The 23,957-nt window shown below is 42.5% G+C and overlaps 2 protein-coding genes and 1 long non-coding RNA gene across 11 annotated transcripts in view; 1 reads left to right on the plus strand and 2 right to left on the minus strand.

Annotated features, from left to right (window-relative positions):
* The first annotated feature begins 10 nt into the window (after nt 1–10).
* Nucleotides 11–2,521, plus strand: LOC118678974. The gene is made up of 2 exons (XR_004975071.1): nt 11–398; nt 2,103–2,521. It is a non-coding gene; the product is annotated as an uncharacterized LOC118678974 (long non-coding RNA).
* Nucleotides 1,055–9,514, minus strand: RBM34 (RNA binding motif protein 34). The gene is made up of 10 exons (XM_036355213.1): nt 9,169–9,514; nt 8,635–8,786; nt 6,944–7,175; nt 5,047–5,106; nt 4,378–4,421; nt 3,843–3,926; nt 3,636–3,699; nt 2,527–2,566; nt 2,207–2,325; nt 1,055–1,390 (listed from the first exon to the last, which is right to left on the minus strand). The coding sequence occupies exons 1-10, from the start codon at nt 9,475–9,477 to the stop codon at nt 1,112–1,114; spliced, it is 1,383 nt and encodes a 460-aa protein (XP_036211106.1). The 5' UTR covers nt 9,478–9,514; the 3' UTR covers nt 1,055–1,111.
* A 1,551-nt stretch (nt 9,515–11,065) lies between these two features.
* Nucleotides 11,066–23,957, minus strand: part of ARID4B (AT-rich interaction domain 4B) — a 61,329-nt gene continuing 48,437 nt past the window's right edge. For 5 of the 9 annotated variants that reach the window (XM_036354549.1, XM_036354546.1, XM_036354548.1 and 2 more), the window contains 5 exons: nt 21,814–23,022; nt 18,571–18,684; nt 15,798–16,022; nt 14,566–14,712; nt 11,066–12,781 (listed from right to left, as the gene is read on the minus strand). In XM_036354549.1, coding sequence (XP_036210442.1) covers nt 12,654–12,781; nt 14,566–14,712; nt 15,798–16,022; nt 18,571–18,684; nt 21,814–23,022 — 1,823 coding nt within the window. In that variant the 3' untranslated portion in view covers nt 11,066–12,653. Of the gene's footprint in view, nt 12,782–14,565; nt 14,713–15,797; nt 16,023–17,384; nt 17,580–18,570; nt 18,685–21,398; nt 21,511–21,813; nt 23,023–23,957 lie in introns of those variants that run through there. The other 4 variants (XM_036354550.1, XR_004974993.1, XR_004974992.1 and 1 more) reach the window with 4 other exon arrangements.

The raw sequence follows: 23,957 nt of genomic DNA on the forward strand, positions 1-23,957 counted from the left end.
CTGAGCGGAGGCGCCCGTGCCGCTCCTGCGCCTGCGCAGGGGGCTTAGGCGGCGATCCCGGGCACCGGGCGCGGCGTGCGCGTTAGTGTCCACGGCGTACGAGGACCACCCACTTCCGGGAAAGCTGCCGAGCCTGACGCCCCGAGGTCGCGCGTGACCGCCGCGCACGTACACACGACGGTGGCTGACAGCCTGGCTGTGCCCGACGGAGATGGGAGGTTGCCGCCGGCAAAGGCTTCCCTTTATTCTCGTGTGATGCAGGCAGCCCGTGACTCGTTTCAAGTTCAGCCACAGCCCCTTGTGCACCGAGCGCCGCGAGCTAGATCCCATGTCAGAGCCATGCTGCAATATGGTATCGTGCGTGGGAGAAACCCAAATGGAGCAATGGCTGGAGCAAGGTAACTGGCAAAAGATACGGAAGGAAAAAATATAGGAAACGTGAGTTGTTTTACGGCCACAGAAAACGTCCTATATGTGGGGTAACATTTAAGACAAAACTTTGGGCATAAAGACACGAAACAGAGGGCGTGGTGAGGTGGTTGGCCTCTGCCAGGCGCCAGGGACAGGCAGGTCGCTATCGGAACCCGCAGAAGCCTTCTTTTCTTCCATCTGGCCCTTTAGTTCAACTTTTTTTTTCCTTTGACTCAAACTGGCCTCACCTAGTGCCCTGCTTCTACCCCCTCCGTCTCCCTTGCTTCATCATTGCGCCCTCAGGACAGCAAGGTCCAACAGACTTAGGAACAAGGTCCCGGGTCTATTGAGACAGACATTTCTCTTAGAGAGGAAACATCGATTTGTGTCCCACTTGTTTATGCATTCATTGGCTTACTGTATGTGCCCTGACTGGGGATCGAACCCACAACCTGTTGTAGGTGGATGATGCTCTAACCAGCTGAGCTCCTCAGCCAGGGCCTACAGTTTTCAATAAAACTAACCCATGGTAACTAACCTGCCTGCATCTTACAAGAAACGCTCCAAAGGCGCTATGACAATGCAAATAAACTGGAAGTTTCCATGTTCACATTCACCACCCCAATAAATACTGAACTCAATACATAGTTTCACCATTTTTATTACCAGTGCTCAGTGGAAAAAGGAAAGCTTCGAGTTGCTATTTCTGTTTTTTCTGTTTCTTAGTTTGTCCACTTTTCTTCTGTCCTTTCTTTTTCTTCTTGACGAGAACAGCTTTTTCTCCAATAAATAAACTTTTAGAATGTCCTACATTTTTGGAAGCAAAATTAAGTCCCTTCTTCCGTTTACTGACATTCTTCAAACTGGGATTTGAATTTTGTTTTAATTTGTCTTTATTAACAGAACGCATGACTCTGAGTTTTCTCCCCATCAGTTCAGAATTATTTAATTTCAGAGCAAGATGAACAGCATCTGTATTCTGCAATACAAATCAATATATTAATTTCAACCAGAAACTCATCTGCAAAGAAACTAGTCAAATCGCAACTTGAATGGATTAGAGCAGCTTGCACATGGCAAACCCTCCCATTTCCATGTCCAGGAGTCCAGCCCGTGTCGCAGCTCCTGGGCTGTGGTCTCCGTTGAATCATGCTCTGCACACGTTTCCCCAGGAGGCACTCAGCTGCCTTGTCAGGTTATCAGATAAGTCACAACCCAACAGGTGCCCTTTTCTCACTGTCTAATGAACTTGCACCTGGCAGCGAGCTAGACAGTCACATGGAACCTTTTACAACCCAATGAACCTCAAGGCTCTTCTGCAAAAGCCCCGAGGTAACAGTTGACGCTGTCATGGTGCCTGAGCTGCTGGACAAGATGCCTCATAGGGTTCCATTCAGATCCCAAATCCTGTTAATCTTTTATTCTAATAGAGAATAAACCCTGACTATACACCAGATGTGTCTTACAGAACCTGAGGAATTTATCAAGACATAGAAGAAAGACCGAGAGCAGAGAAACAGTAAAATAACCACAATACAGGACTGATGGGATCGGAAGGCTGTGACCACCTTTCTTAAAGCTATCTGGAAATATATGTCAAGAGTCTTAAAACTGGTCACAGAACTTGACCTCATTAGTAATAGCCCATTGGAATCTGTATTTTTTAATTTAATTTAATTTTTTTAATTCAGGAATTTGAGGGCAACAGTGACAGTTATGTCTGAGCGATGAAACGCAGTGACAAGCCCTCCCAGTGCATTTCAAAGGCACAGTGACAGTGCAGTGGCCTCCATACCTCGAAGAGCACGTAGCCGAAGCCTCTGCCGACACCGGTCAGCGGGTCTCTCACGATCCTCACGGCCACGATGTTCCCACAGTCCAGAAAGTGGTCCTCCACCACAGTGTCTTCAATTTCTGAAAACAAATTCAGCCGAAGTGGAGCGAAGCCTGGGGATCGCTTTAGGGGGCTGGAGAGGTGTCATACCAGCCCCGTGAAAATTAGTGAAGTTACATTCCTGCCTTTTTAAAGTTACTCTTAACGCACAGACAGGTACTGCTCAGTGGTTATTTCCGTTCATTTAACAATAAACAGGTACTTTGCTTATACAAACTTACTGTACGGGAGATTCCCCACAAACACCGATCGCTTGTCCCTCTGAAACACAAAGACACAGAGTCACTCACCGGAACGTAATGTGGGGTCACCCTAGAGCCCAGCCTTTCCCTCCCCCCACACACGCCACAGGTGCCCGTCTCCCGTGTTCACACCAGTCCCTTGTTGGAGTCTGACTCTTCCACCTTCCCCGCAGGAACAGGAGGGAAACTGCAGGAGGGAGTGGCCTTTTGTTCACGGGGAACATGACTGGCCCCTGGCCATGCTCGAGAAAGGCTATGTGCTGTGCTGGGGGTCAGGGCCAGACGGCACATATTCCAGGCTCTGTGGGCCCCATGGTCTCTGTTATAACTACTCCCTTCTGCCACTATAGCGCAGTAATACCAAACCTAATGGGGTGGTTGTATACTAATAAAACTTTATTGAAAAGAGCAGCCAGCAGGTGGATCAGGCCAGTTTGCTGACCCTGTGCTAGGTCCACCGTCACAGCCACGCATGTCAACCAGACCTCTGTCACTTCTTAACTAGGTCACTCTGACACCACCAGCAATTAATCTATGCTTCTGTGGTGAGCTCTTACTCATTCGTTTCAAGAGACTTTAAATATATGTATTTATTGATTTCAGAGAGGAAGGGAGAGGGAGAGAGCGATAGAAACATCAATGATGAGAATCACTGATCAGCTGCCTCCTGCACATCCCTACTAGGGATCGAGCCCGCAACCCAGCATGTGCCCTGATCAGGAATCGAACTGTAACCTTTATACTGGGAACTCCTGGAGAATTGAGACTATCTTAGCACAGTACACCTACCACAGAGAAACGGAAACTATTGAATGAATAATTTAACTTCCTAGCCCACCATCTATGAAATAAGACGTTTGCCTGGATTATCTCTTACACACCTTCGAGCCTAACTCTCCACGATGATTTGAACCAGATGGAGGGAGTGGGGCCACGTTCCTGAAGCTGATGTGACTTCATTCCTGTGTCATCCAGGGACCAGTGCTGTGACCAGAGGGCAGAGGCTGTACCCTCTGTGCCCCCCTCAGACTGCTGAGCCCACCCCTCTCCAAGACTCTAAGTTCTTTAAAGAACTCGCAGATACTCACAGATGAGGTCTCGGATGCGAGGTCAACTCTAACGCGGAATCCATCGGCGATTTGGGTCCCATTTCTGCTTTAGACATACGAAGGGGAAAGGGCTCTTAAAAAGTAGCACTGAGTTACTGTACCATTTGCTTTAAAGTGAAACCAAAGAATTAGAAATACTCATAGCTACTTGAATAATTCTGTGAGACCTCAGAGAGATAAAATTACCTGTTCAATGCTTTAGTAGCCGCGCTCTCATCCTTAAATACGACATACGCATTAATATTTTTCTGATCAGGATGAATTTTACGTCTACAAAAAAAAAAAAAGACAATGTAAAATTGTTAATCTCAAAGACACCAAAAGAAATAGCTTGTTTTCTACGTTCAATCTATACAGACGACAAGAATTCCTGGAGGAAGTTTCATCTCTTTCAATAAATACTTAATAACAACAAAATTAACACACCACCTGCTAGTACACAGACACTGGCTGAAACACATCACCCAAGCCTTCCTATTGGTTCTCACCGAGGCTCCTTTTCTAGTAGGTTATTTCACAATACTTCCCATGACTATACAGTCTACCTTGAGGCTTAAAGACAAACATTTGACAAATTTATATGCTATTTACAGGCAAAAGGGACCAGTAAAGCATGATGTTTTCTCCAAGTGTAAAAATCTATGAATCTGGGAGATGGTCTCAATTTAACCAAAATGGAAACGAATATAAGGCTACTCCGTTTCTCTAATTATAAACTTACTTTATTGCAGCCAACTTTTTGGACATAGTTCCCTCTGCTGGAATCTTTTAAAAAGAAAAAAAAAGTAAAGAAAATTCATTATTTGAAATATTACTTTAATTATAATACGTTCTAAATATCTGATTAAAAACATTCTATGGCGCCTTGGCCAGCAGAGTTCAGTGGTTAGAGCATTTCATGCTCCTAGAAACACGACTATACCTGGTCTACAGAGTGAAGTCAGATACCATGTACTCGTATAAATTAACTTTAAAAAAATACTTCACCTTTCTATGTTCAGAACATAAATACTGTATGAAGCAGCCACACAAACCCCCCAGATTGAAAGCCTACAATCCCAGAAACGCTATTCAGTAAGTATTAATATTTCTGCTTACTCAACAGACAGCAAACAAGTCACCCATCTACCCTCCAAAATGCAGTGCTGGCCTTAGCAGTAAGGATATCATTTTACTGTGTGAACTCGCTAAGTTATTTAACAAAGACAAGAGTCAGCAATTGGTACGAAAAACAACTTTTCTCTTGGACAGAACATTTGAACTCTTGATTCAGGTGTTAGGTTTAAAGTCAAGTGCTCATCCACCTCACTAATGCTGCCATGGTAACAGGTCTGATTTCAATGCACTGTGTCTCCCAATTATGCAATTATTAAGCGGGAAGAAAACATACCACAGAGCGAAATCGCACGGATTCTATTGGCCCATACTCTTTAAAAAATGACTTCAGCTTCTGAAATAAAAAAGCATGTATTTAGTTCACTTCCAGAGCAACAAATAAGTGGCTACAAAAAGGAATTTCTTTTTAATATATTTTACTGATTTTTTACAGAGAGGAGGAGAGAGGGACAGAGAGTTAGAAACATCGATGAGAGAGAAACATCAATCAGCTGCCTCCCGCACATCTCCCACTGGGGATGTGCCCGCAACCCAGGTACATGCCCTTGACCGGAATCGAACCTGGGACCCTTCAGTCCACAGGCCGATGCTCTATCCACTGAGCCAAACCGGTCAGGGCTACAAAAAGGAATTAAGTAAAACTGTCTGACAATCATTTACTGCCAGGTTTTATTTCAAGAACATTTCAGAAAAGTAGGTGACTATTCAAGTTGAAAGACAAACACATTTTACTGAAACATAGGGAAAAAATAAGTTAGTATCTCTAAGGTACATAACACTTTTGTCTTTCAATCTTTGATAATCTTTACCACATGTAAACTAAGAGAATCAATTCCATAGATTCTCTCATCTTTTCACACTGATGAACTTTAATGCTATCTCACCATGAGAAACTCCCCGGCTGTCTGGAATTAGGACCATGGATGGAAGACAAGTCTGGTGGGAATTTTATACATTCTTCTTATGTCTGGCTCGAGATGTGAAGAATGTATGTTTTACAGCTAGAATTATAATCAATTCTGACTCATAAACAATGTATTAAACATGTAACACATCACACACGCTCCCTTCCCTGGGGCCTCTATTAATCTAACAGAAAAATCAGTAACCAAAACTATGCCACAAATGTGTTCTGTCCTACAAAATAATCACAAATAAAACGCTAGGAGACATCAGTGTAAGGGGGAGAGGAAAAAACAGGAAGCCAGTTTTTTGTACTGTTTGTTTTTAAAGTGGAATTTAAGGTGTCCTTTAAAAGATGGGCAGGCCCGGCTGGCGTGGCTCAGTGGCTGAGCAGTGACCTAGGAACCAGGAGGTCACAGTTCCATTCCCGGTCAGGGCACATGCCCGGTTGTGAGCTCGATCCGTGTGCAGGAGGCAGCCGATCATTGATTCTCTCTCATCATTGATGTTTCTCTCCCCCCCCCCCACCTCACTTAAATCAATAAAAATATATTAAATAGAAAAACAAAATGAGCAGGATTTTGACCCAAGAGACTGCCCAACGGTGTGCCTGTGACAGGAACACTAAAGGAAGGGCATGCTCCGGTTTAGTGAACCGGACATAACGGAGGACCTAGGATGCATTCATTCCGTGACACGGTAAACGGCTATGGCGCCTCTAATACGTGCAAGGCACTGTGTCAAGTGCCAGGGAGAGCGCGGTGAAGGAAAGAAACAGTCACCCCTGCACTCTAGCACTGACAGGAGAGAAGGCTGGGTCCCTGCAATCGTTCAGATAAGATTTACAAAAGCCTGAATTGGCCAGAGACTATGGCAGCGGTTCTCAACCTGTGGGTCGCGACCCCTTTGGTGGTCGAACGACCCTTTCACAGGGGTCGCCTAAGACCATCCTGCATCTCAGGTATTTACATGACGATTCATCACAGTAGCAACATGACAGTGATGAAGTAGCCACGAAAATAATGTTATGGTTGGGTCACCACATGAGGAACTGAATTTAAAGGGCCAGAAGGTTGAGAACCACTGGACTATGGGAACAGAAAGGAGGGGTGGATACTGGAAGCAATCGACAGAATGACTTATGTAGTCATGTATGATGGAGTCAGAAACCCATGACGTCTTGTTGTGTGCTCACTCCACAGAGGAGCATTACACACAGTTATAAATTATTCCCCTGAGTCCGTACCACCTACAGACCGCACACTCACCTTCTTATTGCATGTGACAGGCAGATTCCCCACAAACACAGTCCTCTCGTTCTTTAACCTCTCTTCTTCTGGGTTCATTTGCGTTTTCTTCCTTTGACTGACAGCTGTGTCATCTTCATCACCAAGTGTTTTTCTATCTGCTACTGGAACACCAGATTGAGAAATTTTCCTTTTCTGCCCTTGTTTCTGGTGAATTTCTTCTTCTAAATCAGCACTAGCTAGAGCATTCTCTCTTTTTAAGGCAAAAAAAGGAAGAAGAAATAATAGTCATGAGAGTCAGGTCTAGTATTTGACAAAGCACAGTGTTTAAAAATATTCCCCACCTATTTCTGACTTTCCTAAATTTAAACATACTATTCATAAACATATCTACATTTTAAAAGTAGCATTATCAAAAAGTGACCAGCATCTTTAGAAAATTCAACAGTCAGAAAAAGCACCATTTTTGAAGATATGTTAGGACTGCCAGGTAACAGCAGGAACAGAAGTTCATGTAAACAAAAGTGGGTTCATTTAAAGCCCTTGGAGATTTCACTGACCCTTTCCCAATGCCCAACCCCATTATCTGCCCTGGAACTCTAGGGGTACTGCAGCACCCCCTGGGGGTCTATAGAGGTCAATACATCTGCAAAATAATGCAATCTGGCCAATAGGAAAAACCAGACTTCCTACTTTTATGAGTTCTGTATATTTAAAGGACTGCTTGTTGAATGTAAATTCTGAAACGGCAAATACAATATAAAGTCTTGGGGCACATGGATAAAGTGAGGTCTGAACAACAATCAGTCCAGTAAGAAAACTGATGGGGTATCTTAAGGAGTGAGGGGAGAATGTGGAGTAGGAGTCATTCATTCATTCACTCACTATTTCCTGGGTTCCTACTCAGTTCTAACCTCTGCTAATGCAAAGATAGAAACTATTAAAGGCCTCTTAGAAGTCAAGTCTCTGAAAAGATAAGCAAAGTTCATGATAAAATGGTGCAGACACAAAAAAGGAACAAGAGAGCCCTGGCCGGTTTGGCTCAGGGGACAGAGCAACGGCCTGGGGTCCCGGGTTTGATTCCCGTCAAGGGCATATGCCTAAGTTGCAGGCTCGATCTCCAGTAGGGGGCGTGCAGGAGACAGCTGATCCATGATTCATCATTGATGTTTCTCTCTCTCTCTCTCCCTCTCCCTTCCTCTCTGAAATCAATCAAAATATATTTTAAAAAAGGAAAAGAAAAAGAAACAAGAGAAACAAGAACGGCCTTTCAAGGAAAAGGCAGTCTCTCCCACAGCCAGTCCTCAGTAAATGCTGATCACTGTTATTCTCCCATAAGGAGAGGCCCAAACTGAAATAAAGAAGCAATAAGATTGGCCCAGTAGTAACCACCGCTGCTGCTGTTCGGTACATGGGCTCCTTATCTTTTCAAGTTTTGCATATAAATGAGGTTTTCCATAATACAAATATAAAAATATCTATAATAATAAAAGTGTAATATGCTAATTAGACTGGACGTCCTTCTGGACCAAGCTGCTGCAGACTGGGGCCCAGACAGAGGCAGAGGCCCCTTGCATGAATTTCGTGCATCGGGCCTCTAGTGTATATATATATATTTAGGAAATGAGAAAAAATTAAGATGGATAATGCAGGTGCAATAACCTCAGTTTCTTTACATCTCAATTCCTCACTCAACTAAGAATTTTACCAACCTGTCTGCCAACTTTTTCTCCGCATCAGAAAGCTTCTTCTTCGCTTTCACTTTTTTGGCAGCTTCTTGCAAACGTGGGCTTCCAATTAGGGACGGGCTTTCTTCCTCCTCCTCCTCCTCCTCCTCCTCCCGTTGCCTTTTCTTGCTGGTTTCCTTGGAAAAGTTTGAAGTCAGGTGTGAGATCTCATCCTTAACAATTCAGTGCTCATGCCCAGCCCAGGCACCGGGAGGGCAGGGTTCGATTCCCGGTCAGGGCGCATACCCGGGGTGCGGGCTCCATCCCCAGGGTGGGCGTGCAGGAGGCAGCCGATCCATGATTCTCTCTCCTCATTGATGTTTCTCTCTCTAACCCTCTCCTCTCTCTAAAAAACTAATAAAAAAGCACAGTAATTCAGTGGTCTTGGTAAGTTAGCATCTCTCTCCCCGGCGCGCCCAGCAAGGAAACGTCCGCCGAGATGCACCCCATCCGCCCACGTCAGACACCACGCCCGGCGGGGCGCACTCCTGTCTGAAAGCGGTTCCGACCGGGACTTACTTTGGGCACCGGCACGTACACAGGCGGGCGCTGCGGCTCCCGGGGGCTGAAGAGGGCCGCCAGCCGCCCGCTGCCGCCTCCGCCTCCGCCGCCGCCTCCGCGCCCGCCGCGGACCAGGCTGGCGGCCACCTGTCCCACCAGGTAGTCTCCCGTCGCAGGCCCGCCGCCCGGGCTCTGCGGCCGGACAGACGCCTGAGGCTCTGCGACAGCGCGCCGCCCACCCGCCCGAGTCCCGGCCGGGCCGCGCGCCGCCCCCCGCTCCGCCGCTCGCTTTGCCTTCCGCCCGCTGCTAGGCACGGAGGCCGCCATTCTCAGCCCCAGGCCTCCCCGAGCCACACTTCCGGTCGGAGCCACGCCCCTTCCGCCCCTGAGGGGCGGGGCTTCCCCCCTCGGCCCAACGGTGGGAGGAGACAGCTGCGCTGGCGGCAGCAAACACCCACAGGCGGGGCGGGTCAGGACCCGTGTTCCTGTTTTGTTTTTAAAATACCGTTTTTCTTTTTTTAGGTATACTTTTATTGATTTCAGAGAGGAAGGGAGAGGAAGAGAGCCTGCAACCCTGGGTTTGATCCCCAGTGGGGGGCGTGCACAAGGCAGCCGATCAATGATTCTCAGCTTTGATGTCTTTCCCTTCCTCTCTAAAAAAAAACTTTTTAAAAAATACACATTTGACGCTGCTATAAAAAGAACTTTTACCATTTGCAACAGCATGGACGGAACTGGATAGCATTAAGCTAAGCGAAATAAGCCAGTTGGAGAAAGATAAATATCACATGATTTCACGCATATGTGGGATATAATGACCAACATAAACTGATGAACAAAATAGATCCAGACATGGGGCAGGGGAGGGGGGGTTAGAGAGCAACCAAAGGACTTGTATGCATGCACATTAGCATAACCTAATGGACACAGACACGGGGGCGGTGGGGGCATGCCCTTAGGGGTGGGAGTGGAGGAGGGGGCGTGTGTGTGTGTGTGTGTGTGTGAGAGAGAGAGAGAGAGAGAGAGAGAGAGAGAGAGAGAGAGAGAGAGAGAGAATGCGGGGGGGGGGGAGAAATGTAATACTTTAAATAATAGTAAAAAAAAAAAATACACATTTGAGCTTACTAGGCCTTGAAATAGGTTTTTAAAAATGTTTTCTCTTGGTGGGAAGTTCATTAAATGGGGCAAAGAAACTATTGATCTTAAAAGGTTTGCGGTAAAATGGTGATTCTCAACCCGAAGCACATTATAATCACTGGAGACTTTAAAAAAAAGATCAATATTCAGGTCCCACTGCAGCCAAGTAAACAGGACTCCGTGAGGGCGGGGCCTGACCACTGTTTTAGCAATGCCCAGCGATTCCCATGTGCATGAGTAGAGTGCACTAAAGTATGAGACCAACAAGGGTCCATGTAAATTAAAAGACAATTACAATTTGAAAGGAAAAAAGGTTGTGCCCTGGCCTGTGTGGCTCAGTTGGCAGAAGGTTAGATTCCCTATCAGGAAACATTCCCTAGGTTGCCCTGGGTGGGCATACTGGAGGTAACAGATTTCTCTCTCTCTCCCACCCCCCCTTCCTCCCTCTCTCTCTAGAATCAATTAAAAAAGGGGTGTGGGGGTAGCTGCTGGTAATGGTTTCAAGTATGTTAAAGAAAACAAAAGTTTTCATTTTATTCTGTAGACAAATCTCCAAGTCTTAGGTATTCATCATGCTCAGACTCAAGCAAAACTGTACACAGATAAAAGAAGGCCTAATAAATCCTGTATCTGGTTAGTGGACTTTTAATTTTTATGGATAGAACATTACCCTTTCTGTATGTCAACCCCTCCTGACAATACAGGCTGGAGATATATGTTCCAATCAGTCATCACATACAGAAATGAACCAAAATTACTTAATCTTTTAGAAACAAAATCAATGACTCACAAACTATGGCATTTTATTTCAGAGCCTTTGCTTACATTTGTACAATATATTACATAATTCTTCATTGTTTGCAGATCCTAATATATACTTTATAGCTTTTATTCTATAAGCTTTTTCTTCAATGTTTTGCTGTCAACAAATCTTTACAGTCCTGTACAAATTTGAGTAACTTGAAACCATTTTCAACAAAATTAGTTACTGTAAGCACACACTACAAGACTGAAAATGCTTTTCTTAGAAAAGTTGAATGTAAAGGATTCTGACACGTTAGCATCTACAACAAAACGCTTCAAAATTCTCACATCATATTGCCTGAAAACAAAAACATGCCAGCCCCATTAAAAAAAAAAAGTACACAGAACTACAATTAAAACAGTAAAACAGTCTGTACAGTAAAGTACTGTGTATTAACAGTGCCAGGTATTAAATAGCTTGAATGAACACATCCGCAATATACAAATGTCTTACAAAGGTGGAGAATTAAATACAAGTGCCAAACAGAACAGAGGTTGGAATCATACAACATAAAGTCCGTACAAGTGGAAACAATTCTGCGTTCATTTATTTTATACAAGGCATTTAATTTCATAGGCCTACTACCCGATTACCTATTTATACTTCAACCTTGAACCATACTAATACAGTTTACTTGTTCCTGAAATCCTCTTGTTGTAGCTCATAATAAAATAAGCAATACAAATGAGTTATCTGTATTTAAGGAAAAGAAACATTTACAAGAAAACACAAAAATATAACTGTTATAATTCATTATGAATAAATATACACTTTGAACTGGCTAAATACAATCTATACATTGTTTAAGATTTAATACAGTTTATTAGCCATTTTCTTTTTTCACACAATGTATTATATCAAAATTAAAAAAAAATACTGATTTATAGAAAAATGGCAAAGTACAGTAGTTCCATTCCAATTTGAAGGGGTATGAAAAGCCACTGCAAGACCTTTTAGCCTAATTCAAACCTGTAAACATGTTCAGTCTTTTTTAAAGAGAATCTTTAATATTTGGTTACCAGGACTGATGTCTGATGTCCTGTTAACGGCAGGTTTTGAATTTATTACATGTGCTTGACTTATACAATTAAAGCCACCGCAAAGTGACTCTCTTTAAAAAACAATTAGCTTGTACAAATGAAAATAGGTTCATATTTTTTTCATAAATAAATGGAAAAATATCAAATGCTCCAGCTTTAACAAAATACAAGGGAATACATATACAGTAAGTTATCTTACCATTTTCTGGCCACCCAATAATTACGCTTACTGTATTGTCTCTACAGGCAGTGAAAAGCCTCCATTAGCCACAGTGGAAGGCCTTCAAGTCACCAGACACACAATTCCCAGACAAGTTGGAAACAATTATTGCTTGAGGAAAAGCAGTTCATTGTACTTTTTCTTCATAAAAAAAGTGCACTTAAGTGCCAAGTCAGCTTGTCAAGAAACAATTTTTAAATATAAAATAGTGCTTTGTCTGATTTTTTGTGCCACTGTGCAGTATAAAAAAGACGTGGCCCTCACAGCCATTAAGTGCAAAGTGCTTTAGCAAGTCCTGCTGTCACCTGCACTCGACTGACATTCCATTTTGTGATGCGCTGGACATCGACGGTTCAGCTAACGTTAGCATAACAGCAGCTGTTATGGAACTGGATGAGGGTGAAGAAGAGGATGAGGATGTAGCGGCACCTGAAGGGACAGGGAAACCAAATCAATAGCGTAATAGAGCGTACGCCCAACAATAAGCAGGAGTAAATCACCAGACTACAATTCGGCTGTATTCTCCACAATTATTTCGCTTACAAGGGCAGTCAATGTTACCTACATAGTTTTATTAACCAAAGTCACCCCAATAAATACAATAAATTTTTTTAAAAAAACATCCCTGGCTGCTGGGGCTTCGCTGGTTGGAGCATTGTCCTGTACACCAGAAGGTTGTGGGTTCAATTCCTGGTCAGGGCACATACCCAGGTTTCAGGTTTTATCCCTAGTTAGGGTGTGTGTGGGAGGCAACCAATTGATGTTTCACCCTCACATTGATGTTTCTCTCTCTCTCTCCCTCTCCTTTCCTCTTTCAAAAATCATTAAAAAGCATGTCTTCAGGTAAGGATTAAAAAAAAAATAGTAAAGTCTCGTCTCACAATCCCATAATATAAAGAAAGGAAAACCAAGTTATGTCTCAAGAAGCTAAGCAGATGGAATAGAAAGGACAGACTAGGAACTGCCCCTGTCTGGGTAGACAAAGAGACAGCCTGTGCCCAGTCTATCAGGGCATGGAAATAAGAGAGCAGACTTTATGTAATAATAAAACCAATGCCAGAAAGAGCTTTGAATCCAATAGAAAAAATCTATAATCCACCCCAAAATCTTCCCCCTTTAATTCCTGTATCTTTCCCTGTTTGGACTTCCTTGTGAATTTAAATGGTGATGAGAATGGAAGACTAACTGCTTCTTAAAGATGGAACAAAACGGTCCACAGCTCAACTACTGCATCACACAGCTGGGCTACTCCCCTCCTCCTAAAACTCTTTTCTTGGCCATCATCTCGTTTTCTTCCTTCAAGGCTACTCCCTGCTGCTCTGGCTTCTCCTAGCTCCACCTATAAAAGCTGGCTTGTTCTAGGTTTCCTGTTCTTTCCGATCCACACTTCTTTCCTGGGTCACCTACTCAAGTACTGAGGCTTAAAAAACCACGTGCAGTAACTGTTGTACTATAGATACACAAATGACTTGAAAATTATATCCCTAGTCTTGATTTGTCCCCTGAGCTACAAACTTCTATATCCCACTGTCTACCTGGCATGCCCCTTGGAAATCCAAGAGGCATTTCAAAAAGTAATAGGAATAAAACAGCTTCTGGTCCTTTCTGTGTCCCCAGCCTTCAACCAGTCCTTTCTAGGTCTTACTTATTTCCAACACTGGCGCCACATATCCCGTCTGTGGCACCTGGTTATGGCAGCCTTGCTGAAACAAAGACAAGTTTTTCCCTCAGATTGAGTCTATTTTCTCATAGCACTTTCATTTTTATTTTTAAATATATATTTATTGATTTCAGAGAGGAAGGGAGAGGACAATAAGAAACATCAATGATGAGAGAGAATCATGATCAGCTGACCCCGCACGGGCCCTACTGGGGATCAAGCCCACAACCCCAGCATGTGCCCTGACAGGGAATCGAACCTGTGACCTCTCGGTGCATGGGACAAAGCTCAACCAACTGAGCCATACCGGCTAGGGCCACAGCACTTTTCACTAACCAAAACTTTATTAGGATTTTTTGGGGGGCAGACTGTATGCTCTATGAAAGTGAACATGATTTGAGATCATTTTTCTTTAGGCAGATTTTTCCATTTGCTAGGGTGAGGAAAGTCAGACAGATTAGAGAACTTGCCTGAAGACACACAGGACAAACTCATGTGAGTGTAATGCAGAGTCACAGCTGCTTTATGTGTAAGTAAAGGTAAAAACACTTACTTTCTCTTTCTTTCTTCTTCAAACGCTTTCTCCTACGATCAATGGAAGCTACTTCAGATTTTAATGACAGATAATGTTTTCTGATTTCTTGCAATTTTTCTTGAAGAATTGTGATGCGTTCAGCAGTTGTCATATTTTCAAGGTCCGCTGTCAATTTTAAAACTTTTATTAATATGTATTTTTGAACAAAATGTTAAGATATAAAAGAACATATAGTGTGGCTGTAGAATGAGGTCAAGAAGAAAAACTAAAAATAAGGCTTGTAAATTTGTTTCCCTAAGATTTTTTTCTTAGCCTAGAACAATGTCTGGTACATAATATATGCACAATATTTGTTGAGCTAATGAGTGTGGAGAATCAAAGACCTTACAACCTAAACACGTATGCTAAAAATTCCACATCATGTATAGTATCATCACAGTATATCGTATAAACTCATACTTAGAAACAAGACGGGGAAGATGCCAAAATGTTAAAATTGTTTATATTTTCGAATGTCGGGACTGGATACATTTTTTAAAATCCTTTTTAGATTTATTTTTATGAGTATGTATGCATAACTTTTAAATTGGAAAAACTTTTTTCAAAGGCGCTAAAGCAGCGGTTTTCAACCTGTGGGTCGCAAACAATGAAAATACATCCTGCATATCAGATATTTACATTACGATTCATAACAGTAGCAAAATTACAGTTATGAAGTAGCAACGAAAATAACTTTATGGTTGGAGGTCACCACAACATGAGGACTGTATTAAAGGGTCGCGGCATTAGGAAGGATGAGAACCACTGCAAGCAATTTTCAATATCCTAAGAATATTTTTCTGTGTAAGAAACTCTGGGGTAGTCTCCACCCCCTCAAAAAATACATATATTATGGAGATTTCTCACGTACACAGAAGTATAGAGCAGTATAATGAAGCCCCATCGCCCATCATCCACCTTCAGTTATTAGCAATTGATGTCGAATCTTGTCTCATTTATACCCCGTGCACTCCCCACCCCATATCAGAAATACCTAGCCTATATGTTGATATTTTCCTCAATTACCTTCAAATTTTTCTTTCAGCAATCTGTTTATTCAAATCGAGATCCAAATACAGTCTCTATAATGCAACTGGTTATTGGGACTCTGAAGCTTGGTTATAAACTGCTTTTCACTTACGAGCATCAAGAGTTACTAGGATAAAGTTTCTACAGACTGACCAGCTGCCCATTCAGTATCTGCCACTTACACATCTGAAAGCTCCACTTGTAAACCTTGGGCAACCGATTACTGGGTTCCTTGAGGTCAGGATCCTTGTCCCCATTCTTCCCACATTTTCCCGGCGACTGTGTCCGTGCGGGCGACTTGGCGCTGTGAGCGCTGTGAGCCTTCATTCCCGTGGACAGGGATTTGACGGGCTGAGTCTTAGTGACACTCTCCCCGGCAGAAAGTTCTTCACTGTCGCTACTGTTGGCTGAAAACACAAGCAAAAGAAAAGCATTAGAAACAGAACAGTAACAAAGGTTTTGCCACAGATTTTAATGGACAATTTAAAATTAACCATTTGAATTTATTACTACAGTATACAACCTGTTTTATAGAAGCTGCCTAAATGCTTGAAAAATCATCGTGTACAAATGCACCGGCACAGTTAAGCAAAACAAAACTCCTTACCTGAGTTGCCAATAGTACTTAAAAAAAACAAAAAAAGCCCCTCTAATCTTCCATTATACTTGGTAGACTGTCAAATATACAGTAATTATCTGAATGGCTTTTTATTCCATTATGTTAATATATAAAAAAAATAGAATACAGAATCTTTTAAACTGACTCATTATAGAAACTTCTTAATTTTAACACTTTAGGTTGTATAAATGTATACTACTCCTTTGGCCACAAACAAACAATGATGCATAATCATCATGTTCAATAAAGATTATTCGGGAGTAAACACTAAACTTTGATACATACAATGAATTTCTTAAATAACTCCTACATCATAGCTTGCTGACTGCAATAAACCATGTTTTACTCTGGTAAATAGATTCAGTAATTTATGAAAAATTCTGAGATCGATGTAATATTACATTACATCTGTTGCTGACTAAAGCCTCAGTGCCATAGAAATGGTTAACACCTTGATAAATTTAACATGTGACTGACCAGATGATGGCACTGATTTTCCCATCAATTTCCTCTTTCTGGATAAAAAGTATTATTTTAGATTCCATGACAGTTAATTCATTTAACTGAATTATTTTCAAAGAATGGATGGTATCCTCATTCTGATTTACCGAGGTGTAAGCCCAATAATGAAAATGTGAGAAAGCAATCAACAGTTTTATCGTAAATTATATGAATGTTAACTGAGTAGCTGAAGATGGCCCCTCTTAGGAAATGTCATTTAAATGGTAAAGTCTTGAAGACAAAAACATCATAGTATCATTAAAAATGCTTTAACTGTCTAAACTGTTGTTACTCCAAATAACTGACAATCAAATGGGCATCTATTTATTGGTGCTTCATTGAACAACAGCTACCAGAAATAAAAGAATACTGTTAGGCTCTGAGGCCTGAAAAATACTCCAGACAGGGAAGGTGCACAGCATCTCCTCCACGGTGGTGTTCTAGGAATAAAGAGACTCCACCACTGCTTACACCACATTTCCTCATCAAATCCCCTCCCGGACCCCCCACTGCTGCTCTGGAACCCCTGGCAACTCCTGGCTAAGCCCCCAAGGCTCGGCCCCACTATGATGCAGTGGTCTGCCTCAGCCTGGCTCTCATGGCCTTGCTGAGCACAGCCGCCCGGGGCCCCAAGGAACGCCATATTCACCGCCTGGAAGTCATATGGGCTCAGCAGAACCGCGGGCGCTGGCCGCATAACCCTTTCTGCACTGAAGTGCAGCCAAGCCGGCCGATAGCAAAGGTCAGGCAGTGGAGGTGGCAGGAGTCTCCTGGAAGAGCAGCAGGAGTCAGTGTGGGACACCTGAAAAAAAATTCTTTACATATTTTCCGCTTCTCACTTTGTCTACGAGAGAGAGAAAATGTGCAGCTCTCAGGAGAAATACAGTATATATATTCCTGTAGGTCGATGAACAGTCATTGATAAAGTTAAGTCTTTAGGTAGAGCCCACTTAACCAATGGATATAGTATATATTGCTCATAGCTACTCTTGGCCACATGGCTTGAGGTACCCAAGATAAAGGTGGTAACTGGAGTTGTTGGGATTACAGCGCCAAAGCTGTCTTGATTGTTCTCTCCTAGGCTGATTTTGCCTTGAAGAATGAAAAGCAATCAATTTATCGTAATAAAAATAATACATAACTGAAGCATTTCATAATGTGAAATGACAAGGGGAAAGAACTATGGAGCATAAAACAAACATGAAAATGTTGTTTATATTATAGGACCGGTAGCTGTTATTTTAAAAAAGATTGCTGGCTCATTCATCATTCATTCTTCATCATTCATATTCATCAGCAATGAAGAACACTGCTGAATAAGACCAAACTGCTTAATCCTAGAATTTACCTAGGATCTGAAGACTTGTGTGACATTTTGTGGGCAGTGGCAAAATTAAAATATTGGCTTAGCCCTGGCCGGTGTGGCTCTGTTGGTTGGAGCGTCATCCCATCCATACACTGAAAGGTCTCGGGTTCAATTCCCAGTCAGGACACATACCCAGGTTGCAGGTTCGTACAGGAGGCAACCAATCAATGGTTGTCTCTCTCTCATCTCTCTCTTTCCATCTCCCTTCCTCTCTCTCTCTCAAATCAACAAAACACATATCCTCAGGTGAGGATTAAATAAAATACATATATTGACTTATACCATATCCTGAATACCTTAATGGGGGAAAAATATCCGCCATAATTTTTAAAGTTACTGGTATAGTTGACATAGAGTAATTACTTCCAGGCTTACAAAATAGTAATTCAACATTTCTATACCTTACAAAGTGATCAATATATCCGCCATTATTTTTATATCTAAAAAAATTAGAGGTTTTACAACTTACTGCCTTTTCCCTTCTTTTTGTTGTTTACCACTGTTGCTTTATGGCTTCGTTTCTGCTTTTTCGATGAACTTCCTCCTCCCTGGGCTTCTTTCCCTCTTTTCTGACCTGTACAGGCTACGATGGGAAAGAAATTATTAAGTAACACAATATAAAAATCAAGCTTTTCCTAGGTATAACTTAATTCCACATTTTGTAAGTATAGAACAATTCTGAAACTATACATGCTCTTTATGAAATCTATAAATCACAGAACTTAGTATTATTTTTAAAATAAATTGTTATTAATGAGCTCACTTATTGCACATAATAAAAGTTAGAGGGTTGTTTTTTTTTAAAGCAAATGAAGTGTGAACATCCTTCTTAGAAAAATCAGATATAAACTGAAAATAGTTCTCAATATAGTACTGAGAGCTTATGAGTCTAGTAGTAATTCAAAAACAGGCATATGCTGAAAGTAAAAAATAAAATTTGTTAAAATTCAGTAAAACCAAAATATTAAAGTTTAATTACAGGTTAAATATTAATAATATATCTTATAATGATATTAATATAACTTTAAATGCTATGATACGAATGGGATAAATTTTAGTAGTAATTCAGTTATATTACGCATTTATTTATTTCATCAGTAACTTAGTTCTTGGGGCACTGGTTAACACACACACCATTTACAAATCCAGCAATAGCAGTTCTAAGTAACGGTTCATCTTCTTGGTAGAAGATTATCCAAAATGTTTTAAATGTCTCCTTTCCTTTAAGGACTAGCCCAAGTCCCAAACGTTCCCTAACTTTCCCCGCTGCTCCGGCTTCACTGATTGATCACTGCTCTACGCTGTGGTTTCTATACGTTTTCCTTTTTACTAATCTGGTCCTCAGCATCTCCTGTGTTTCTGATTCTTTCCAGCTGCAAGTCTTTTCTCCCGGACTCCACGGTAAGTTCTTTTTCCATAGATAAAGTCCTATCTATTCAGTTCCAATGTCACATATTACAATAACATGATATAATTAATTTTAGGATAAAATGATGCCATGTTTGCTACAAAAAGTTTCTTAGTCCTATTACCAGTGGTAAACTCAACTTTGAGTATGTAAGACATGGCTTCTGTGGTCAAAAATGAAATAGAATTGTTTTGTTTGAAACTTTAATAGATTTCCTTTTTAATGGGTGTGTGTATCTATTGATAACTTTTCCTAATGCTATTTTAATATAACAAAGTGAAACATAAAGAAGGTGACTTAGATATTGATTATACAGAAGCAGACTCTTAAAAATAATTGCCAGATTTTTCCTCAAGAGTTTAATTCTGAAACTTTCAGGTTAATGTAGGCTAAACTGGAGGAAAATCCTAAATCTAAATTGCAAGACTTACATTTTTATTTATTTATTTATTTATTTTATTAAATATATTTTATTGATTTTTTATAGAGAGGAAGGGAGAGAGATAGAGAGCCAGAAACATCGATGAGAGAGAAACAGATCAGCTGCCTCCTGCACATCTCCCACTGGGGATGTGCCCGCAACCCAGGTACATGCCCTTGACCGGAATCAAACCCGGGACCCTTCAGTCCGCAGGCCGACACTCTATCCACTGAGCCAAACCGGTTTCGGCACATTTTTATTTTTAATACCATGTAAATTCTCTAATATCAGTAGACAACTTTATTAAAATGTGGTCATATTAAACAGGTGCTTAAAAAGTTATCCCTGCCCTGGCCAGTGTGGCTTGGTTGGTCATCCTATACACCAAAAGGCCACAGGTACAATTCCCAGTCAGGGCACATGCCCAGGTTGTGGGTTCGATCCCCAGTTGGGGCACATGTGGGAGGCAACTGATCGATGTTTCACTCTCACATCAATGTTTTTTCCTCTCTCTCCCTTCCTTTCTCTCTAAAAATCAGTTAAAATTATTTTTTTAAATAAAGGAATAAATTATTTAAAAATACTATATGCTGTGACATGATAAAGCAGATGGTCCTCTGCTACCCTAAATCTGGAAGTTCTCATGTTTCTTTTTAACCTATTCAAGATTAAAATTCAGAAGGACTACCATATCTTTTAATTTTTTTTATTTTTCATAAGATGAGGAACACAGTTAAAGATACAATCTTGTAAGAATTATAAGTATTAAAATTCTATCATGCTATTGTCAAAAGTCTCTCTAATCATTTATGACAAAGGCTTCTCTAATTCTGAAGATTATTTATGCCTGGACAATTCAGTTCCATAAGATAGTATGGCAGACAAATACAATCATAGTAGCTGTATCTGTGAATGTAAAAAAACAACGAAAAACATCCCAATTTAATAGCGATTATATTTTGTACTTAGTATTTATTGTTCCAAAAGAAATATTTTAAGTCAAGATTTGTGTGACAATGTTATATCAATTATCTCTCAATAAAGCTGGAGGAGGAAAAAACGATTTGTGTGAGAAAACTTGGATTTAACTAATCTGATCTAGATTCTCTCTCTTAAGCTAAGAACCTAAAGCTAGCACAAAACCTGTTATGTTACATAAAATACATACCCTCCCTAGTGCTCTGCCTTTACAATGGACAAGAGTGCTTTGAAGCCAAGTGTCAGACTAGAGTATACCAATTTAAAGACACCTGAGTGAAGTGGTTTATAAGAAAAATGATGACAGAAGTATAGGTATGGCATTATCAAAAGGTACTGATACTTTTGGAAAGTACTCATTTGAATTTCCACTTTTAACAACTTCACGGAAAATCAAAAAAGTATTACTGTCGGTTAGTAACATACACATTGGTCCTTCAATTTGGTAGCTATGCATCTAAGAAAGCATCAAATTCCTTTACAAACTCACACAAGTTAGTCAGGCTTGAAAAGCAGTGTGACACGGTTGTCTGAGGAAAGCAGTGCCTGGCCGGTGGTTGCTCCAAACCCCTACATACAGATTTGGTTAAGGTTGGAGGGGTCTGTCGATAAACCAAAATGTTCGTGAGAAACTGCACGTGACAACTGCACACACGTTACAGAAATGTACTGAAGCTGCTCATGCCACACGTCCACCGGCGGAGAATGCGTCCCTAACGGGTCTGGACTGGGGCCTGGTGCCAAGGACACCAGGTCCTTCCCAAGCTTTGAGATAACGCATCCCACTACTCATTACTCAGATGACTTTCCAAGCTGCCATCCGCACCGCCTTCGCGCAGCGCTTCCTTGGGAAGCCACTGGGAGGGAGGGGGGGACCCTAAGGCGGGCCCGGCCCCGCGGCTCACCTTTCTCCGAGGGCTCGGGCTCGGGCTGGGTGCTGCTGCTGGAGCTCACGCTGGCGTCGCAGCCGGCGGGCGAGCTGTTCCCCTCCGACTGCAGGTCCTGGAGCTCCCCCGCGACACTGTCCACCTCGATGGTGCTGTCCGTCTCACTCTTGATGCTTCGCACCTCTTCCTGGTTTGGGGCCAGGGCGTCTGATGCTGACACCGAAGACTGCTGCTGCCCGGCCTCTGTGACGGTGACCGAGGAAGGGGACTCGGGGGTGGTCGGAGGGGTGTTCAGCACTGAATTGCTGCCGCTGCTGGGAAACTCGGCCTTCTTGTCGCTGGCTTCCGTGGGTTTCTCCTCGGAGGGCTGGCCGTCGGCACCGGCGGGCAGCGGCGCGTCCAGCTCGGCCCCGGGTGAGCAGCTCTCCTCCTCGGCCACCGTCTGCAGGGTCCCCTCGGCCGGGCCCTCCTCCGGGGCCGGGTGCGGAGGGGAAGCTGCGGCCTCCGTGTCGGAGTCGGAAAAAAGCTCCTTCAGCGTCTTTTTGGGCCACTGGCCCTGAATACTTGACCAGACATCTTTGCGATCTTTCGCTCGGCTGTTCTGAAGCCTTTCGTCCGAGTTGTTTAGAAGTTTGATCCTTTTTTCTGCCACTTCTGAAAATCCCGAATAGAAACCAGTCGTCCGCAGAGATTTTCTCTTTTCCTCCAAACCGTTGTATTTCTTGGTTGGTGTCAGCTTTGCTTTTGATTTTTCTTCTTCGTCTTCATCAGAAGAGCTGTTGCTACTGTTTTCTACACAAAGTGAGTCTTTGCTCTTGGCCTTCTCGTCCTTCTTGCTGGGCGACCCGGTTTTTGCACACTCCTCTGTGTTGCAGTACCTTCTTTTCCCACGTTTGACCTGTGGCTTTGAGGATTTATCGGGGGTGTCTTTCTTGACATCCTTTCTCTTTTTTGTGACTTCATCTTCTTCATAATCCGTATCTTCAGACAATCCTTCCATATCTTTTCTTAACCTTTCTGGAGATTTCGACGCTGGTTTAGATATTACCAAATCTGCATGGACCTTGCTTTCTTCTAGCAAAAATGAACTGTTCTGTTCCTCCTTTGAAAGGAGGTCATTTCTGGCGTGGGCCAAATACTCAGTCTTTGATTCCTCTTTGCCAGTACTGTCCATGTCGTGAGCACCTGTCTCATCCTCTTGCTCACTGTCTTCAGAACTTTCAGAAGCTGGAAAAGAAAGAAGAAAAACGACGTATGACAGGAAGATTAGCAGTATCTTCTCTGCACCATGCACTTTATATATTAGCTCCTATGCTTATAGCCACCCTGCTCGCCAGGTTTTAACCCATTTTACAAGTGAGGAAACTAAGCTTCTGAGAGTTAAGACACTCACCAAAAGCGGAAATGCCGACATGTGGAGCGACAGTTCCACTACTATATACTTTTGCCATCTATATTAATAGAGGAATATGCAAATTGTCCGGGACGCTGTCACAGTAACAGTAACGACCAAACAGCAGGCTGCTTGGGGCAACCAGGCTGGCAGGGGGGTTAGTGAGGGACAACCAAACAACTGAACAGCAGACTGCGTGGGGAGACAAGGCTGGCAGGGGGGGATGGAGGCAGTTGGGAGTGATCAGGCCGGCAGGGGAGGGAAGTTGGGGGTGATCGGGCCAGCAGGAGAGAGTTAGGCGTCAATCAGGCCAGCAGGGGAGCGGTTAGATGGTGATCAAGCTGGCAGACAGAAGCGGTTAGGGGCAATCAGGCAGGCAAGCGGTTAGGAGCCAGTAGTCCCAGATTGTGAGAGGGATGTCTGACTGCCGGCAGTCAAACATCCCCCAAGGGGTCCCAGATTGGAGAGGGTGTAGGCCCGGCTGAGGGACACCCCCCTTCCTGTGCACGAATTTTGTGCACTGGGCCTCTAGTAACATATAAAATTGTAAACATAAAAGTAGTGAATTTTATTGTCTGTAAATTATGCCTCATTAAAGCTGTGAGGTATGTGTTTGAGGAGTGTGTTTTTATCATCCCTATTTTATAGTTTAGGAAATTAGGATTTAGAGAGGTTAAACTATCCCAAATGGTAAGAGAAAGTCTAAATTTAAGTCATTTGATTCCAGAATTTAGAATCTTAACTATAACAGTCTAAGAAATCCATGTAG

Source organism: Myotis myotis, unplaced genomic scaffold, assembly GCF_014108235.1.
Source record: "Myotis myotis isolate mMyoMyo1 unplaced genomic scaffold, mMyoMyo1.p scaffold_m19_p_21, whole genome shotgun sequence".
Classification (NCBI taxonomy): Eukaryota; Metazoa; Chordata; class Mammalia; order Chiroptera; family Vespertilionidae; genus Myotis; species Myotis myotis.